The following is a 19,264-nucleotide window of genomic DNA, read 5'->3' as shown; positions in this document are numbered from 1 at the left end:
TAAAAATCACTTTCAATAAAAAAATTAAATAGTATAAGTGAATTTTATATTTTCAGTGTTAACAAAACGAGATAACTGAATTTTTATAAATCCTTCTTTTAAAAAATACTGGTAGTATTTGAGGCTCCATTTTGTCTGCACTTTCATACATTGGTAAGGACAATTAGTAACAGACATTTGGTTATAAAATCTGGTTTTTGTTTTATTTCTTGCTGTTATTCACACTAGCCTACTTCATTGAAGAGCAAGTGCAAGTTGACTATACTAGCGTGAGGTGTTAATGGAAAATTCAGGCAGCTATTACACATTACTTGGGTTCGTTTCCGTTACCTGAATGTTAAACCATGTACTTTTATGGTTGATCTAAATATCTCATATTTTTTAATATGACTTGCTGGTGGAATTGCTTTTATACACTTTATTCATGGAAGATAGAGTTTATCGCCAAAACAAATATGTGACTAGTTTAATGTGAAAAGAGACTTTGTCCAGTTATTCCTTGCATGATTCCTCATATAAAGGGTTCTTCCAACCCTCTAAGAGTTTCTGTTTTCTTAATTTCTTAGTGATAGTATAGCATTGGAAGAGATTTTAGAATATCTCACTAAAATTACCATTTTAATGTAAATAAAACAGTTCAAGATTTATTCAGCAAAGTTATTAAATGTTTACTTTCTTCGAAGATTGTGAACTTTGAATAAAATACGAAAGGTCCAGGAATAAGCTGATACAACCCTCACCTGTTTTTAATTGAAAAGCAGATTCCTATTAAACTATTTTTTACAAAAGTGGCACTACAAGTCTTAAAAGGCAATCAAAGAAAATATTTGAGAGATTTTTATATTATTTATCTCTGCAGACTTTGAACTTTTCTATGGAAGACCATTTTCTTGCCAACTTTCCTTTAGAATATCAATAAAATGCAGAGGGGCATTTAGTAAAATATTCCTAGTTGTTTTATATGATATATTTGGGCAAAACACAGTGAGTTTTTCAGAAACTGTTTTAGACATCAGTGATTGTATAAGTGGAAGCAGAATTTGAACGTATTTGTTAATACTAAACTAACTACAAAATCAGGATATTAACCAAATATGCAGGTTTTGTTGTTGTTGTTGTTGTTTTTTTTTTTTTTTTTTTTTTTTTTTTTAAGCACATTGCATCTGTGTAGTCATCCTGAATATAAACTGCAGAAGAATATTGAGTGTACAACATATATTTAGAGTTACACCACTTTAGTCAATGGAATTAAAGTAAATTTGCACTGTTTCATAATGCTGGTATTTGATAATTCTTATGTAGAATTCACAATTATGCAGACAGAAAACTGTTTATTCCCAATTTAATACTAATAGCTATTAAAATGTAAATTTCCCAAGGGTCCCTAATATGTGGTCGAGAGAGAGAGAACACGTTGTGAATTGACATTTCATCAAATTCAATATTAGATGTGCAGTAAATCCTATACTGATGAATTATCCAGTAAACTTCTAATACTATTTTTTTCTTCGTTTTGCAATAGCTGTGTGTCAATATGACCAATGAGAAGATACACCAGTATATCAATGAAGTACTTTTCCTACAAGAGCAAGCAGAATGTGTACAAGAGGGAGTTACCACGGAAACAGTATATTCTCCTGGAAACCATACTGCAGCCTTGGATTTTTTCTTTCAGGTAGTTTTCAGATCCACTTTACATCATGTATATTTACATCACATACTCTGTGTGTTAGACTAATATGAAGTTTTGTTTACATTTCCTGTTTTTTTTTAATCTAAAGAGAAGGTTATGGGACTAAAGAAACCATGGAGAGGGTTGTCTGCTCTTGCAGTTTGAGGGATAACAGATTTGTAATGATCTAGGGTTGAAGAAAATGTAACAGAAAGACATTGTCCATACTGATTCATGTGTAGCATTTGTGTATCATGTTATGTCCTGACTGCAGCTGTAGTACCAACCAATCTCTGTTGTAAACTTGGCAGTATCTTTTATGCCTGGAGCAAGTTTTTGGAGTAAAACTTCTAAGAAGGACATAGCCCAATCGGTTTCCTAGAAGATCAGCAATAATGATCAATTTTGAATTATCTGATATGCATAGACATTGAGACTTAAAGAACATTTATACTGTTGTTTTCCTTTTCTTTCTGTAGTAAGTGATATGTTTATCTTTATTAAATTACCAGCTGTATTACTTCGCAAGGAACAACTGAAATTACATAAAACCAAAACATCTATTTTTTATTTCAGAAACCATCAGGTTTTTTGTCAATGCTAGATGAAGAAAGCCAATCTAACTGGTCAATGGAACAGAGTCTTTCTAAACGCATTCAGTCCTATCTGGATACATCAGACACAAATACAGTTTATTCTTCCACAAAAGATGGGAATGGCAACCTTGCACCAAAGGATCAGGGTGCAACCTTCACCATTATGCATTATGCTGGGAGGGTAAGTTGTTTGAATGATAACACACAGTTAATACAAATTCTGCGTGGCGTGTCTAAATTCTGGTTACAAATAACAATTCACATTCCAATGATGAATTTTGAGATTGTATCTCAATGCAATATATGTATAGAATTGCTGGTGTGTACCCTGTGGTGTATTTTTGGAAAAGTTATGAATAGGTAAATGTTAATCAGGACTTTTGTGGCAGGATTCAGTCTACATAATTCTGTATCCTAAATTGTATTTTCTGTAAGCTGTTTATGAAGAAGAGGGGTGATTCAGATATCTCAGCATAAATGTTTAATGTCATTTTAGTTGGCTGTCACTTAGCTTTCAGAAGTTGTTCCAGAACAGGATAGGTTCCTTGTAGGTCCTGTGCCACATATATAGATACCATGGATACCAGCATGAATCTGGCCAAAAAAAACCCTACATTTTTTCTGGCAAGTTGGCAATCATACATAAAATATGTTTGTACTTTTTTTTTTTTTTTTTTTTTAATCTCAGAACATGCTGTGGCTTTAAATCTTGCCATAAAACAGGATGAATGTTTTGCATTTCCCCTTCTGCAATGTTCACAGGAAAAGCATGATCAGTTTTGTTAAATAGGCCTCTTACCCTTTTCTTTCCAATACTCCCTCATTTTCACATTCTTACCACAATGAACCACGGCTAAAAGCAAGCAAAATACTTATGTGTTTAAATGGATAAAAATATGTTTGTTTTATAATCTGACAGATTGTCCTCTGTGTAATTAATGTGACATGTTGCCACTTTTCTCTGTTCAAAGTAAGGTATTTGAAATAAGCTTATGAGTATAGAAGGTATGGACATAAACTGGGGTTCTCAGTTCTCTCTTTTCAGAAATTTCCACCGAAATCAAGTGGAAATATAGACTGAAAGTTGCAGGAATCAGTCCTTGCATCTGAACAAATTGTTCTGTGTCTTTTCACACTTCCCAAGTCTTAAGCAGTGATCCCATGAGCTATCTCTCCACTGATGAAATCCCATAAAAGCTTTGTGCCTGGCAGCTGTTTAGCTACTTTGCCAAGGAACGACAGCACTGTGATCATATGCACTGTGTTGTTTATAAATATAAATGTACTTGTTATTGGTTGATGACTTTACATAACAGGGGACTTTAAACCTGAGGTCTCGGGAAGCCCGGTATCAGGCAAAGCCTGGGTTTTTCATGATTTAGTGGTTTGTGACTTGTACCTCAACACATCAGAATATTCTGTGGAAGCCATGTAGAAACTGCAGGTGCTTCAGCTTAACCAGAGAAATGACACCTAGATGCTTCTCTCTTTACCTGAGCAAGAGATGGAAGAGATGAGGTCATTGAGCAAGAAACTGGGCAGCTATGATAAGTCTTTTGATTAGAATGCATATTACAATGCTAACACAAATATAAGAGCATTGCTGCTCTTTACTGTGAAAGGTAGTTAGAGCAACCTTCTCTTCACATGATTGTCCTTGTAGCAAATGCAGAGAGTTTATCTGGTGTGCTGCTAAAATATCAGTATAGATTCAGAAGGGAGCTCTTTGAGCTTGTTAGGGTAGGAACAAAAGAAATAGCGCTCTAATCCTTGTTGCTAAAGGTACTCTACTGAATGACACACTTTCTGCTATGATGAATATTTTGGGTGCAACAGATTTATGCTATTGAATGCTCAGTCAACTATTGGCAGTGGGTACACCTAGGAGGCAAGTTCAAGATTTGCCTCCAAGTCGCCAAAAAAAGACTTGCTGTCTCTGTCATATCTCAAGGTAACATTATGTTTCCTGAACTGTCCAGAGCAAATGAGAAGACAGGCTCTGCATGCTTAGGCTTCTTTGACCAGATTAGGGTCCTTTGCAGCAATATGTATGGAGAAAGGTCTATTTTGTGGCTCTTATTTGACATCAGAAATGAAGTAGATGAAAGTGTTGGGCAGCATTCTGACGCAGGCAAATTTGTTCCTGCCCAATGTTAGAAATGTGGTCATTATGGAAAGGATTAAGAGTGTTTGGACAGTGCTTAAATTCTTAACCTAAATACTCTGAATAACTCACTGGAGGCTCTTCTTTCATCATGAAGCCTTCTACTTACGCCCAAATTAATTACCAAATGGAAGTGGTTTGAATACCTCTACTACTGGAACTTTTTTTTTTCTTTTTGTAGAAATGTGGGCACGTGGGGGTTAGATTACAGCACAGTGAAGATTTTCTGAAATTTATTAGCACTTAAAGTGTTTGAGTTAATTGCTGACAGTGGGCTCCAGATGTCTAAATTCCTTTATAAATCTGTTATCTGTTGTTGTTCTTAGGTAAGGTGGTTTTGTTGTTGTTGTTGTTGTTGTTGTTGTTGTTGTTTTTTAATAGATTTCTGTTGTGATTATCCAAATTTATCAGAATACCTCTAAAAAGCTTCCACACACTAGAAGACTGATATGGAAACAGCAGCAAGGAAGTTGTATTAAAATCACAATCACAACAATAAGCAAATTTCTTGAGGTTGAAAAAAATTTCTTTTATTCTCTGAAGGACTCAGTAGGATCATTTGTTCAGATCAAAGGTTCAGGTGCCCAGTTCTGAAACTTAAATCATGAGTGGTAAGGAGTACATTTTTAATTAATGTGTGTTTTATCCTTGCATAGTTGTTTAGATTTTTTTTTATTACATAGACTCTTGGCTTGACCTTTTCCTAATAATAGTAATGACATTTGATCTAAAAGTATGAACAAATAGATGGCTCTCCAAGTAATGTAAATTCACACGTTCTTTTGAAGTCAATGGAGATCCTTTGGTTTACATTGGCCAAGGAATTATTCCAGACTGTAAGGTTGTTCTTTGCATCCGCATAGCAGTAAAATGCTTATGTTCCCTGCCAAAACAGAAAAGTTCCTGTGCAACTGCTTAACTCCCCTTACTTTAATAGTGACTGAGCAAGATCTTTAAAGACACTTGCATTTTTGATAATTCATTGAACTGTTACCAAGCTATCATAAGTGGAAATGTCCAGGGATTTGTGATAGGAATTTACATAAAATCTGATGGTAGCATTGTTGTACTAAATTATTACACAAATGGATTATTTTCCCAGACTAGTGTATCTTCATAGGTTGAAAGAAAAAAGATATTAAATTATTATCATTTTTTTAAACTGCTGATGCTGTTCTTGAGATTGTGTTATTACTACATTTAGTATCTGTTTTATAGAAGTCATTTGTGATTTATACTTAATGAAAATTGTTAATAGATCAGACTGTTAAATACATCAGGTTTTATTGGCACTCAAAAATAAGAATTTCATATATATAAAGTGACAGTATAGTTTGGCAGGTTTTGATGGCTAATTTTATAGTCTGATATCAATTAAATGAGTCTAAAGCAAGAGAAGTAGAAAGCAGTCTTCTTCTGCATCGTTACCTTCAGAGATCTCCAAATTTAAAACGGGGGGGGGGGGGGGGGGCTAATTTTATTCTCACTTATCACAATTTTTCACTGATTATAACTCCTTTAACTTGGTAAAGTTTGTCATTATTTACATGAGTATAGCTGAAAGATGAATCAGACCCAGAGGGCAGAAGAATTACCAGTAAAATGTGACAGGTAATTGAACATGAAATTTTCACTTCTAGGCTTAATCATTTATATTCAGGTAATGTGTCTAGGCTGGTGTTCACAGAAAAAGTAACACTGAATGCAGGCTTTATGTTAAACAGAAGGTGAGGGCAGACAGGCTGATTTCCCTAGGTAACAAAACCTGTAACTGCAATGTAGTTCACAGTCAGTGTGAAACAGCTGGTAGTCCACCTCGTTTACTGCAAAAAAAGTTTCACGTTGGACGTGGTGTGGGCTCCTTTTTGCAATAGGTTATGTATGTAGCTCTAAGTCCAGAAAGAACTGGGTTCAGATACATTTACTCAGGTAGCTACACTTAGAGTTGCCATTTTAGCAACTCTAAGTGCAGTTATACTGCAAAAAGCAGCTATTGAAAATTCTGCCTTGCTTAAGAGGCATACTGTTTTATCTTTAATTGAGATGCCAGACAGCCTTCTGTGAATGAAAGTGTGTTTCTAGCTTTATAGTATGAAGGAATTACAACTGACACAAATGTGTCCATGCAGTTTTAAGGACCTCTAATGTGTTCCTATCTTAATGTTATGTAACTATTGTTGTAGGAAAATAGTCTTTTTTTTCCCACTATTAAGTCTTTCTGACTGATTATAATCATGCATTGTCAAGTATCGCTCATTCCCTTGTTTTGTGCTCAGTAGCCTTCCCTAGGACTACATATGCCATATTGCTATTCCAAGCATAATTAGATACAGATTATTCCAGAACAGGCAGTACTAAGAAAAAGAGGGAAGAGATAAGGGGCGAGAAATGAAAAATAAAAAATAAAAGTAAAAAATGCACAAGGTCAAAATGAACCTAGAAAGGCATACAGGGAGAAGAGATTCAGAAGGAAAAAAAAAAAAAAGAATTTGGAATCCCTGCTTGACTTTCTGGAGAAACAATAACAAAATGTCTGTGTATGATACTGTTCTCAGAGACCTTTTTCATTATTATTATTATTATTATTATTATTATTATTATTATTATTATTATTATTATTTATTATACTCTTGACTCTTTTGGCATGGAGAAAGTGGACTAAAAGAGGAAACTGTGCACAAGTAAGCTGCTGCACATAGAAGTCAATGTGTGAGTGAAATTTTTCAATGGAAGATGAGAATGAATTCCATATTACACAAATGTGACAGAACCATCCTGTGGAAGAAAGTAAACATTTGTTTTTCTTTATTTCTCTTGAATTTCACTATTATGCTTGTTCAACACTAGATCTTCATTCTTCTGCAGTAGTATGATACAATTGTTATCTCCATGATCACATGTTTAGCAAAGGCCACTGTGAATATTAGTACTTGATCATATCAAGTATTTTACTTTATCTCCCAGTTTTAATTTTGCAGCTGAACAGACTCCTACAATGCCTTGATATATTATGAGTCTCTTCTAAGAGCTATTTGATGTCTTGGTATCTGACTGCTATAAGACAAAAGGCTTATCTGTTCAGTTCAGGCAGAAAGTAGAAAAGAATGATTCAGGTTTTGTGAGACTAAAAAAAAACTCGTGGAAGGCTTTATCTGAAAGTTGTTTTACACATTGCCTTGAACGTTGGCAGTCTGATCTCTTCTGAAAAAATTCTGCTCGTCTAGGGTACTGCTTTGTTTCTGATGCCTGGCGTAAATGTGGGTATACTCAGCCGCTTCTTGCAGTGCCCATCTGCCTAGCAGCACTGTGAGAGGAGAGGCACGGTGAGCCCATGGTGCACACTGCTAGCTTCTCTGGAGGAAATAAGGTGTTTTGTGGGTACAGTTGATCAATGCATCTAACCATCAGCTGAAACTGTACTAAGAATGTGTAATACCGAATCTCTATATACTTTTGTCAATAACATTAATATTTACATTGTACGCTCTCACGTAATGTAAGGGCTTCACGTGAATTACATCTCTGAACTGTCAGCCTTACTGATAGTCATGATTTTTGAAGAATAACATTCCATCATGGAATTTTGCTTAGGATTCAAACTTGTTTTATTTTTTCCTAATTTTATGAAAGAATTAACATGCCAGTAAGTAAACCAGAAATATATAAGCTAATATATTAGCTTAACATAATGTCAAGAGACACAGATTTATCTTGTAGCAGTATTTAACATATCCTTGTACGAGATAATGAGCTATATGCTCATTTGTTCAAGAAGCCTGAATAACATATCATATTTTAAGCTTTGAGCAGTTTAAATTTATACTTGAATTAACAAATCTGGTAAGCCCCTTGTCAATGTTTGCTTTGCCACTGTTTTTGACTTATAGTACTGTAATAAACTGTTCAGACCAAAAGACCAACTTCTTTGCTCTATAAACCAGTGCACATAATGTCCTTTAAGTGCAGATCAATGTCTGTGCCATTTCTCAGCTATGCACATTTCAAAAATACCTCTCAGCTGTCAGCTCACCTTCACCAGTGCAGTCATCTCTGAAATGCCTCATGTATCCCAGGCAGACTGTGAAACTGAACCTCTAAATGAAAAGACAAAAGGAGATGGATTAATCAATAAGGAAGCTTTCATTTTCTCTATTTTTTCCCCAGGCCGAATCCCCAGACATAACAATCAAATCAGTCTAGTCTAAGTTATACCAAAGCCTATAAAGGTTATTTGACAAAGATTCTCTTTTTTCACACAGACAAGGTAGTTGTACTTTTTTTCCCTCCCTCCCTCCTTCCCCTTCCCCTTCCCCTTCCCCTTCCCCTTCCCCTTCCCCTTCCCCTTCCCCTTCCCCTTCCCTTTCCTTTTCTTTCTTTGCTTCCCTTCTTTTCTTTCCTTCTTTGGCTTTCCTTCAGGCTCTCCTGAGGGAAAAAATAATAGATCATCACTACCACTGCTCTCATTTGTTTTTAGATATCTTCTGGCTTTAATATTCCACTATTTCTGAGTGTTTTCTGAGAGTAAGACTTTACAGACTGTTTTAAAGGTATTTAATTAGCTCATTGCTTAACAAAGCTTGTTTGGAGTGTGTGAGAAGCCCAGAGATACTAAAAAAAAAATGGCATATTCAGACTTTAAAATGCTGTCACTCACATATTTGTACTGGTGGAAAGGTAGCAACTACAAGTGACCTTTCTGTACATTGAAATTGTCCTTGAACATGTTCTCAAAAAATTCTCTTTCAACTATATGAACCGATTATTTTCACATTCATTGAATTTAACAAGACATACAAAATGAGAGTTTCTGAGTTACATTTTAAATTATTAATATTATTACTATGTTATGAAAATAGTAACATTTTTGGTTTTAACTATAAATGCAACCAACCAAACATAACATTCCAGGTGGTATTTTCTTCGCTTTTTTAATCTTCCAATTAACCATGAGTACTTTTGTCATACCACAGGATATGAAAACAAAAATTATTTGAAGGAATTGATTAAAAGTATGTGTAAAGGTGGTTCTGTTGATAAAGTATTTGGGGAAATCGAGTAAACTTAGATAAAGTCCCTTACTAAAATCAGGTGATACAAAGGGGGATACTTCAGGTCAGAAGTCAGATTTCTGAGAGAAGATGTAAAATCGAATGTCATGAGGATAATTAATGACTGGAAGAAACAAGAGTATGTAAGAAGGTAAGAGGGCCGTGCAGTTCTCTGTGCACCTTTGGAGTGCAAGCTTTCTGTCTTCTGGGTGTTGTTTTTTTCCTCTTATTCTTATCTACATGTTTTCATGACATTAAAGCCAGGTGTACCAATTTAAATGACCAGAGAACAGATCTGACACAAACAGAATGAAATATTTTTTTTGCATAGCAAGTAACTAGTGAAACTCCTTGCCACGGAGTATTATGGATGCCGAAAATGTTAATGAGCTCTGGAAACAGAGACTCACAGAGGAAACATCTGTCAAGAGATATTAACCACAAAGATGAGATACAGCCTGCAGATCCAGAGCTCCCTAATGGGCAGAGCCCTGGAAGATGAGAGGGGAACTGGTGGGAGGCAAAGTAGAAGCATTACTCAATATTTTCCCCTAAATGCCCAGGGCTAAATGCACATTTGGCCTGCCCCACTACTAGTATGTTTAGGTTAAGCTCTCCTCCCTTCTGAACTTACAGGAAGTAAATTCAATCCCTTTCTTGTTTAAATGTTTTACTGAATTCAAATGCATTGTGGAACTCTGCACCATTTTTTAATAAAAACAACTGGTACAGGTAGTATCTAAAGATACTGCTACTACTGTGTTACCCTTGGTTAACACAGACACGTAGGTTTACATACCGTCTACCCCTAAATGTTCATGGTGCAGAACAAGACAAACAGGTACAATAAATGGAAGTGAGAATAAGGGGTATGTTTTATAATACCAGAACCATGAGCTAAGCTACTGTACATTTCCTGTCTGAACCACATAAAATTTGTATGAGACTTTTCTCCTCAGAATACATGGTGCTCGACTGCCAATCAGTGCAGAGTTCTGGTCAGTTTACTTTAGAAACCCAATGAAAAAAAAAGTGGGTGAACTGCATGTGTTTTAGGCAAAGTTGGCATCTCTGATGGGGACATGATTAAATTAACAAAATAGACAATTTGGAGAGTATTTCTTTCTTTTTCTCTTTTGTGGAACTGACAGTAAATATGAGACCCTTGAGTGCCATTTCATTGAGCCACTTTTCATGTGTTTAGGCAGTGAATTAATTTACCAATTTACTATGGGAAAAGTGTTAGGGAGTTAGCAATAAAGGGAATCCTGTTAACTTTTATGTATTTTATGTGATGAGAGATGTCTTATGAATATAGTTCTAGAAGTTGATAATGTATTGTACCAGTACCAGTACTGAAACTTCTTCCTGTTTCAATGTAGGCATTTTCATAGAATCATAGAATCATTAAGGTTGGAAGAGACCTTAAAGATCATCTGGTCCAACCATTACCCTACTACTACTGTCACCCACTAAACCATGTCCCCAAGCACCAGGTCCAGCCTTTCCTTGAACACCCCCAAGGATGTTGACTCCACCACTTCCCTGGGCAACCCGTCCCAATGCCTTTCTGAGAATGTCTCCTCATTTCTAACCTAAATTTCTTCTTGTGCAACTTGAGGCCATTCCCTCTAGTCCTATCACTAATTACCTGTGAGAAGAGGCCAACCCTACACTTTCCTTTCAGGTAGTTGTAGAGAGCAATAATGTCTCCCCTGAGCCTCCTCTAAACAACCTCAGTTCCCTCAGCCACTCCTCACAGGACTTGTGTTCCTGGCCCTTCACCAGCTTCGTAGGCCATTCTCCAGGGACTGGACATTGTCCACGGCCTCAATGTCCTTCTTGTAGTGAGGAGCTCAAAGCTAACACAGTACTCGAGGTGCAGCCTCACCAGAGCAGAGTACATGGGGCAATCACCTCCCTGGTCCTGCTGGCTACACTATCCCTGATACAAGCCAGGATGCTGTTGGCCTTCTTGGCCACCTGGGCACACTTCCAGCTCATGTTGAGGTGAGCATTGACCAACACCCCCAGATCCTTTTCCTCTGCACAGCTTTCAAGCCACTCTGCCCCAAGCCTGTAGCATTGTATGGGGTTGTTGTGGCCAAAGTGCAGGAGCTGGCACTTAGCCATGTTGAATCTCATCCCACTGGCCTCTGCCCATCAACCCATCCTGTCCAAGTCCCTCTGCAGGGCCTTCCTACGCTCCAGCAGGTCAATACTTCCTCCTAACTTGGTGTCATCTGCAAACTTACTGAGGGTACACTTATCATAATCTCCCACTGCTATACTTACCTACTTGTCCCATCAATAGTAACTCTCTTCTTCTAATTTAGTCAAAGCCTAAGACATTCAATTAGGAACTGGTATTATGAATTTGTTAAGTAAGGCCTGTTAATTATCTTTTATGGACCAGTATGTTAGAACATGTACTTTAAGTACACTGAAAACTTTTAATAGTATGCTTAAATTATTCTAACAGCTTACTAGCTATACTGTGTACTCTTAAGAGACACAGTTAAAAATTATATAAGAGTACATCCATCATGGAAACAAACATAATTCTGTTGTTACACCTTTTCTATGTTAGATGCCATACTAATTACATCATTTGATAATTACTAAGTACAACAGATTATACACATCCAAGACATAAAATATTTTTCATGAGTAAGATAGCATCACATAATTGTCAAATGACCCAATGGAAAAGAAAATTAATGAACTGATTACTATTACTAATCTTTATTATATATTTACAGCTTTATTAAATATACAAGGATAAAATTTACCCAAATACCTAAGGAGCTTAGGATATAGATTCAATAAGAAACTTAAAACAGGTTTTAGATAAAAACGTGGTCCCAAGGTAAAACAAACAAACAAACAAAAAGTGTGTTCTAAGAATTTCCCATGAAGTTTCTGCCTAATCCCAGAGGTAGTACTACAGTCTATTTATTTTTTTTTCTTGTTGATTTTTAAATTCCCTTTGGATTCTACTACTATGCAAGCTAGAGCTGTTTATATCTAAAGCTTGCAAATTAATTAGCTGTTTGTCTGTTGTCCCCACCAAAAACAAACAAACAAACAAACAAAAAACAAATGGCTATCCATTTTGTAGAAATGAGCTTTCTGCAAAATATCCCTTTCATTCAGAAAGTTGCCCTTCATGTAAGTGGTTACCCTTCATGTAGTGGTCTAGTTGTGAGGTTGTGAGAGCTTTCATCTGAGAAACAGGAAGCACTGGTTTAGCTTCTGGCTTAACCTGGAGGGATGCAAATATGTAGACCAAGGTGGAGGATAGGGATGATATTAGAGTTTGGAGGAGAAGAGGGAAAACAGCTTCCTTTCCTAAGTTAAAGCTATGGGTACATACAGCAAGAGTTCTAGATTAACAGAATATCCATAAAAATCTTAGTGATGTAATTATTGTTGTTCCATGCCTCAACATAAAGAGAAGAAACAGTTTTTCTCAAGCTAGAAAAACTGCTTTGGGAGGTAATAAAGATAAATTTCCACCTCAGTCAGAAGAGGGAAATGCAGTGAAGAGATAGGAAAATCTACTATGTATGGCAAAGTGTGCATGTGTCTGCCACTTGGGCTGATTTTTCTTCTCAGAAAGGTAGCAAGCTTTGAAGAAGCTCTAAGCTTTTGTGGCTTGATTGTCTTGAATCACTCATGTAAATAGAATGTTTCTATCTTGTTTTCTGCAAAAGTAGCATCTATTATGGTAGTAAACACACCTGTCAACCACATTAAATAAATAATAATTATATATATGTATAAAAAAAAATGCCAGAAAGTTGATTTACTTGAGAGAGTGGTTGTAAGAAAGATTTGTGGGCTGCACTTCTGGGTGGAACTAGACATCTTTCTGCAATGCTAATTTAGGTGATTAAAATTCTGGGTCAAATTAGATACATATTTTCCATTCACTAGTTCTAGGGCATTTCATGTTCGAGGAACTGGTGAATTCAGTCACATAACTCTCACTTGATGCTGAGCCTGAAGTCTAGAGAATCCAATCCTTGCTCCCATTCCACAAAACAGTCAGATAAAGGTTGGGTATCATGGTTAGGTGTTAAAGTTTAGGTCAGTTAAAGGTTTGTGACCCTTAGTGTCTCTGTGTCAAGATTCATCTAACAAAATGTCCTTTGCTGCAGCTGGAGACTTACATATCAGAACTGGCCATCTAATCTACACGCATAGTTGGTGGATGGCAAATAAGCACTTGCTAGGATGGAATGCATCCTATTGAAAAATAGGGCAGATGAGTCAGGAATATATTTTTCCTGCATGTATACAGAAGTCATGTGTGACTGACTGAGATGTAGGCACCCACACTTACATAAGGTGAGATAAATCCCATCATCTGTACACAGACTGGTTTTCAGAACAGGACATAAGTAGCACAGTTCCTTTTTTCAAGTTGTGCCCCAGGTTTGTCTTTAATATTGATTGCCATCCTAGCCAAGATGTGAACCATAATCACAAATTGTTGATAAGAAAATTCTGTTTTGCTGTTTTATTTTAATCATTCTATTTTGTAAAATATTTATATTCTATGCAAAATAAACATAAATTTAGAAATACGAGGCCAAAGCAATCTGATAATGGTGATGCAAGGATTTTAATTGGCATTTCAGTCTCAGTGACTGCATTTTGGTCTCAGTGCTTCTTTTCTATACAGTGGAACCTGGATAGGCTCAAAGTTAAAACAGACACTTGGTCATATTTCATCATTTTGTATGTATCTTCAGGAACTCTTGCTGTAGCATTGGGTTTTGCTTGGTTTGGTGTGCCCACCATATGTGTTGAGAGTTCATCTGCATTCAGATGACAGGTGGAGTAGCACTTGAAATGATAACATCAGTCAGCTAAGGTGATCCAAAACCCTTATGTGCATAGTTGTTCAATGGGTAAATGGAATTTTTACATATACTGTGGACTGAATTTGCCTCCAAAGACAATATAAATGGCAAGAGCTTGTCTTGAGTGTGAGCTGGGACTCAGATTGATCTAAGAGTGGTCTGTTACGGTCACTGTGAATAGACCACAGTAGTCTGGGACTGATCATTACTACAGGGAAAGTAACGTTTACATCACTGTCTTCTATATGCTACACTTGTGATTGAGTCTTGCATTGTGGAATTGTTTTAGAATCAGTCTGATGAAATTTTTGTATACTTGCAGAGACACACAATGTTCAGCAACCAGTTCTTCTGGTTAGTATTGTTGGTGTTGTTAAGAAAGAATTGAAAGACACTACCTGGTGCCAGACTTTAACTGTCAAGTGGAAGAAAACACAACTTAATTTCTACTGCTGTAAGATTTTTAATAGGTGCTGTGATCATTACTAATGATGTCACAATATTTTATTATAGGTTACTTACGAAATTGCTGGTGCAGTAGAAAAAAATAAAGATTCCCTTTCACAAAATCTCGTATTTGTAATGAAAAGTAAGTAAATGGTTTTGTGGTTGCTGTTGTTGTTAGAAATCAACCTATTATGACTTCACTTCAATTTTCATTCATTTTTAGAAGAGTTTATGTATATTTTCTTTCCAGTTTAAAAAGAAGTCATCCTCATCTCTTTGAAGTACATTTCTATTGTCTGAAAATTACTCTAATTTTGAAAGCTTTTAGAATCCATGAACATGAAGCATCTTTATTATGTGATGTGAAGTAAAGAAATAAAAGATACAGTGTTATCGATTAGTATAAATTAAAAAAAAAAAAATCATTAAGTATGACTTAAAACCTTTTAAAAAGAAAATCAAAACAAAACAAACAACAAAAAAAATGAAAATAGGGAAAGGAAAAAAGGCTCCCAAAATCATAGAGACTGCAGTGAGATGTACTTCACTGCTTGAGTGCGCTTTCTAAAAGCAGCATCTTGTGGGCGTTCTTGTTTTCCAATGAATAGATACAAATGCCCTTTGAAATACAAAATTAAATACCTTTCCATGTGCATATTGTATAATTATGTCCAATAATAATGCATCTCCATTTATTAATTAATGATTCATAATTGGATAATTAAAAACCTCATTCATTTACTCTTTCTGTGAAGAAAAACAAAACATCTTCCTCAGGGAAATGTCATTATATCCTGAGCTGTTATTTGTCTTTGCTTCAACCAGTGCAGAGTCTTTTGCTTAATACGTTATGTATTTATATTTCTTTCAATAGAAATAGAGATCTTTTGGAAGTAGTATTTGTCTTCCAAATCAGCCCTGCTGTTCCAATATATTTTTTAGCAATTTTTCTGTGAAATGAGCTAAACCTCCTAGTAAAGTAATTGATGCAATTTAAAGGAAAATAGCATACATTGAGGATGAGAAAAGAAATGAAAGAATTGATCTTAAATATAATCTTATTGATTATAGTTTTAGAGAAATTCTAGTTCTAACTGTTGTAACTTAATGCCAAATAATACAAGAAGGTATATTCTCAACTTCCAGTGTGTTCTACAAGACAGAACATTCTGCTGTTCTCTTAAATAGTTTCCGTTTGCATTTTCATTGCTATTTTGTGTAATCATCTATGCAGCTCTTAAAAGGGAAGAATGGAGGATTGGATTTGATATAAAATGTTTGATTTGCTGAGAGTGAGTATATATAATTAACAAGTCAAATAATAATAAATATAATTAATGGGAACGTTCTGAAGGCAGAATTTTTAAAAGGATCTAAGTGATATAAGGGCTACGTTCCTTCTTTTTTTAAGTGACTTATGCTTTTGAAACTTAAAATCTATTGATTATCAGTAATGTATTTCCTTTAGCATCAATTTTGTATGTTTTGTGTATGTATAACTTAAGTGCTAAGTGCTTGCTTCTTGATTTTCATTAACTGAAGTTTCCTTACTCAGTTCAAAACTTTTAAGTACATTAACATCATAGAAGTCATTTATGTGTTAGAATGTGGAACGTACCTGTCTTGTAGATAAATCCGGAGACATTATTAACATAGGTTTTATCTGTTTTAATTTGGAGGGCATAATTTTAATGTCTTTCCTAATGCTATTTATTACATTTATCCATATTTTAAAAATATGGAGGCTTACCATGTCCACCGCTTGTGCTGAAATTTATTCAGGTATCTGCTTTAGTATCTTTCTCATAACTTTATTATTCCAGTTAAGTCAGCAATAATAGTTGCTACAGAAAAAGATAAACAAATCTATTACATTCAAACATCTAGTAAATGTGTCTTCACACAGCTAATAATGAGCAAACTGAAGATTTCTACTTGCTATACTTAATGACATTACTTACGACCTTAATCCCATTAATCTTTCTCTGTTGTGGGTGTTTTGTTTGCTTGCTTGTTTGTTTTGTTTGTTTGTTTTAATTGTTGTTTTATTCAACAATTATGGGTGTGATAATGCCAGTTTGTTAGAAAGAAATAAAAATTAAGCATGGTTAAAGATGTATCACACAGCAGGTTTCCAATGCTTATTGGTGCTGTAGCAGTGCAAGCAGCATTTAATTACCATGTTCACCTTAAAAAGCCTGTGACCATAACCTTACAAAGGATAATTTAGCTGGAATTATTAAAAAATATCCTATCTGTCTTTAAGTTCATAGATTTCCATTTACAAAAACATCTCTTGGAAGTGCTTTGTTTTGTACTTTTTATTAGCACTGCATCAAAAATATATATGTCATTATGAGTTTTTCCATCAATTTTGTTTGTAAGTGTGGTCTTGATGTGGAGAAATATGAACCCAGCTTGGTACAGGTTTTTCCTTCTCCTAGTTTGTTGTTTGTTTGTTTGTTTTTGTTTGTTTGTTTGTTTTTCTTTCTTTCTTTTCTTTTTCTTTTATCCCTTCCTATATTATGTTTTATATAGTTACGCCTTGTTCATTTCTAAATGCCACAGGTTAAGTAAACGTTGTGCATCTCTTATATTGTTTTGATAGATAGATAAATTAACATTAAGTAACGGGACAAAATTCAAGCATGATTATCAGAAGTAATTGTTTAGACAGTTTTTGTTTTCTGCCCTGTTCTGTTCAGTAGAGGATCTGAATCGGTTTAAAAATAATGTTACTGATGGCTGGCATCCTTAAACATCGAATGCTCTTTGATTATGATCCATGCATAAAATAATAGTTTATTGGGTTTTCCATTTGTTTTGAATTTACTTATTTAAGGGTCTCCTACTGTATGTGTTTTTTATTCCAAATACCATGTACTTACCTTTTAAACTGTATTTTATTTTCATGCATTAATTTCCTCTTTTTTTTTTTTTTCCAGCCAGTGAAAATGTAGTCATCAATCAATTATTCCAGTCCAAGCTGACACAAACTGGATCACTTGTTCCTCCGTATCATTCCCTTAAAATCAAAGGGTGTAAAGCAGCTTTGCTGAGTAAAAATACATCCGTACCCTCTGCAAGTGGAGAAGCAAAGAAATATATTGAGCTCAGCAAGGTAGGAATTTAGAAATCCTTCTGTTCTTTCTTTTTTGCAGATTTTTCTGGTACTTTCTTATTTCTGAAAGCTCTGTGTTCTTCTTGGTTCTCTGTAGTCATTAAACAATTAAAATAATCTAGTTCCAAATATCAACACTAGAGCAATAATGAGAATTAACAGGTAGCCCATATGGACACTTTCTTGGACTTTCTGAGCCAGGAGATTGTACAAGATGATGAGGTCCCTTGAAGCCTGAATCATTCCATGATTCTGTGGTTCAAGGGCTTAGCAATAGATACAGTATTATTTATTTTATGGCTATAATTTTTTTTTTTTTTGCCTCCTTGATTATGATTAGTTAAGTCAATTAAGGAGGAAGCTAAAAATTAAACCTCAGTGGTTTTATTATATTAAACAGACATTTTTGGTTTGTAAAAGACAGTTTGTATGGTTTTGTATGAAGATGAATGCTGTATATTTATTAAAAGATTGCTATTTTATATGGTTACTTGCACATAAATTTTCCCAGTTGGTTTCAAATCAAATCAAACTTTCGCATGTTAGAATTTGCCTCTTTTTCTTTGCTAGCTGTCAACCCTAAAAGTTTAAAAAATTTAAAAAACAAAAACAAACAAAAACTTTGGGAGGCTATCAAAAAGTAATTGTTAATGTCCCATGGAACATTTCTGATTTAAGGAGAAATCACATTATTTGCTGTGTTCATTCTTGGTGGAGTTTTGGAATTCACCCTTATAGAAAAGCAGCAAGCAGTTCTCTCAATGTATCAGCTGCCTTGCCAGGCTTCTTGAATCTTACAACTTTATTTTTGGCTTACAGCTGCACAAAATTGATTCTGCCATGGGATTAAGGAGCCTGCTCTCATGTGTCTTTGTGGAGGGCTTTATGCAAGTACATCCACAGAAGAGCAATGGGAGCTTCCTTTTAGCCCTACTGCTGATAGTAGCATAATTCCTGTCTACTGTTCTTGTCAGTAATCTCAGTGGAAAAAACTTAAGTTGAAGTCAATGGTGTTGGTTTAAGGATATATTTAGCAAACAGCTGAGGCATCACTAGGTGCCTTTAGGTGCCTTTCTACTATAGTAACAGCTTCCTAAAGGAAGCTTCCTAAGCACGTGAAAAAGATCTTAGTCCCATACATGGAAGGAAGCATGAAAGGCATGTCTAAGTTAGAAGCCTAATCAAGCCAGGGGGAAACACCACACAGCTGGGATCTCTGAAACTATGAGGCTTTTCACCAGTCCAGAATAGCTTTTAACCTGGATTTACTCTCTTGAGAGAGAAAGAGAGAGAGAGAGAGAGAGAGAAAGAACATACTCAATTTCCTTTGGGAAGCATGCTAAAT

The 19,264-nt window shown here is 35.2% G+C and overlaps 1 protein-coding gene across 1 annotated transcript in view; it reads left to right on the top strand.

The window, feature by feature from the left end:
• MYO16 (myosin XVI) overlaps positions 1-19,264 on the top strand; it is a gene marked incomplete at its 5' end in the record, with an annotated part of 305,366 nt that overhangs the window by 200,211 nt on the left and 85,891 nt on the right. Inside the window, 4 exon segments of the mRNA XM_082751937.1 lie at positions 1,523-1,675; positions 2,249-2,449; positions 14,865-14,940; positions 17,744-17,919. Coding sequence (XP_082608063.1) covers positions 1,523-1,675; positions 2,249-2,449; positions 14,865-14,940; positions 17,744-17,919 — 606 coding nt within the window.

This window comes from Aythya marila (genome assembly GCF_965140915.1).
Source record: "Aythya marila genome assembly, chromosome: 1".
Taxonomy (NCBI): Eukaryota; Metazoa; Chordata; class Aves; order Anseriformes; family Anatidae; genus Aythya; species Aythya marila.
The sequence above is the reverse complement of the archived record's forward strand: the minus strand, read 5'-3'. Positions and strand labels throughout refer to the sequence as shown.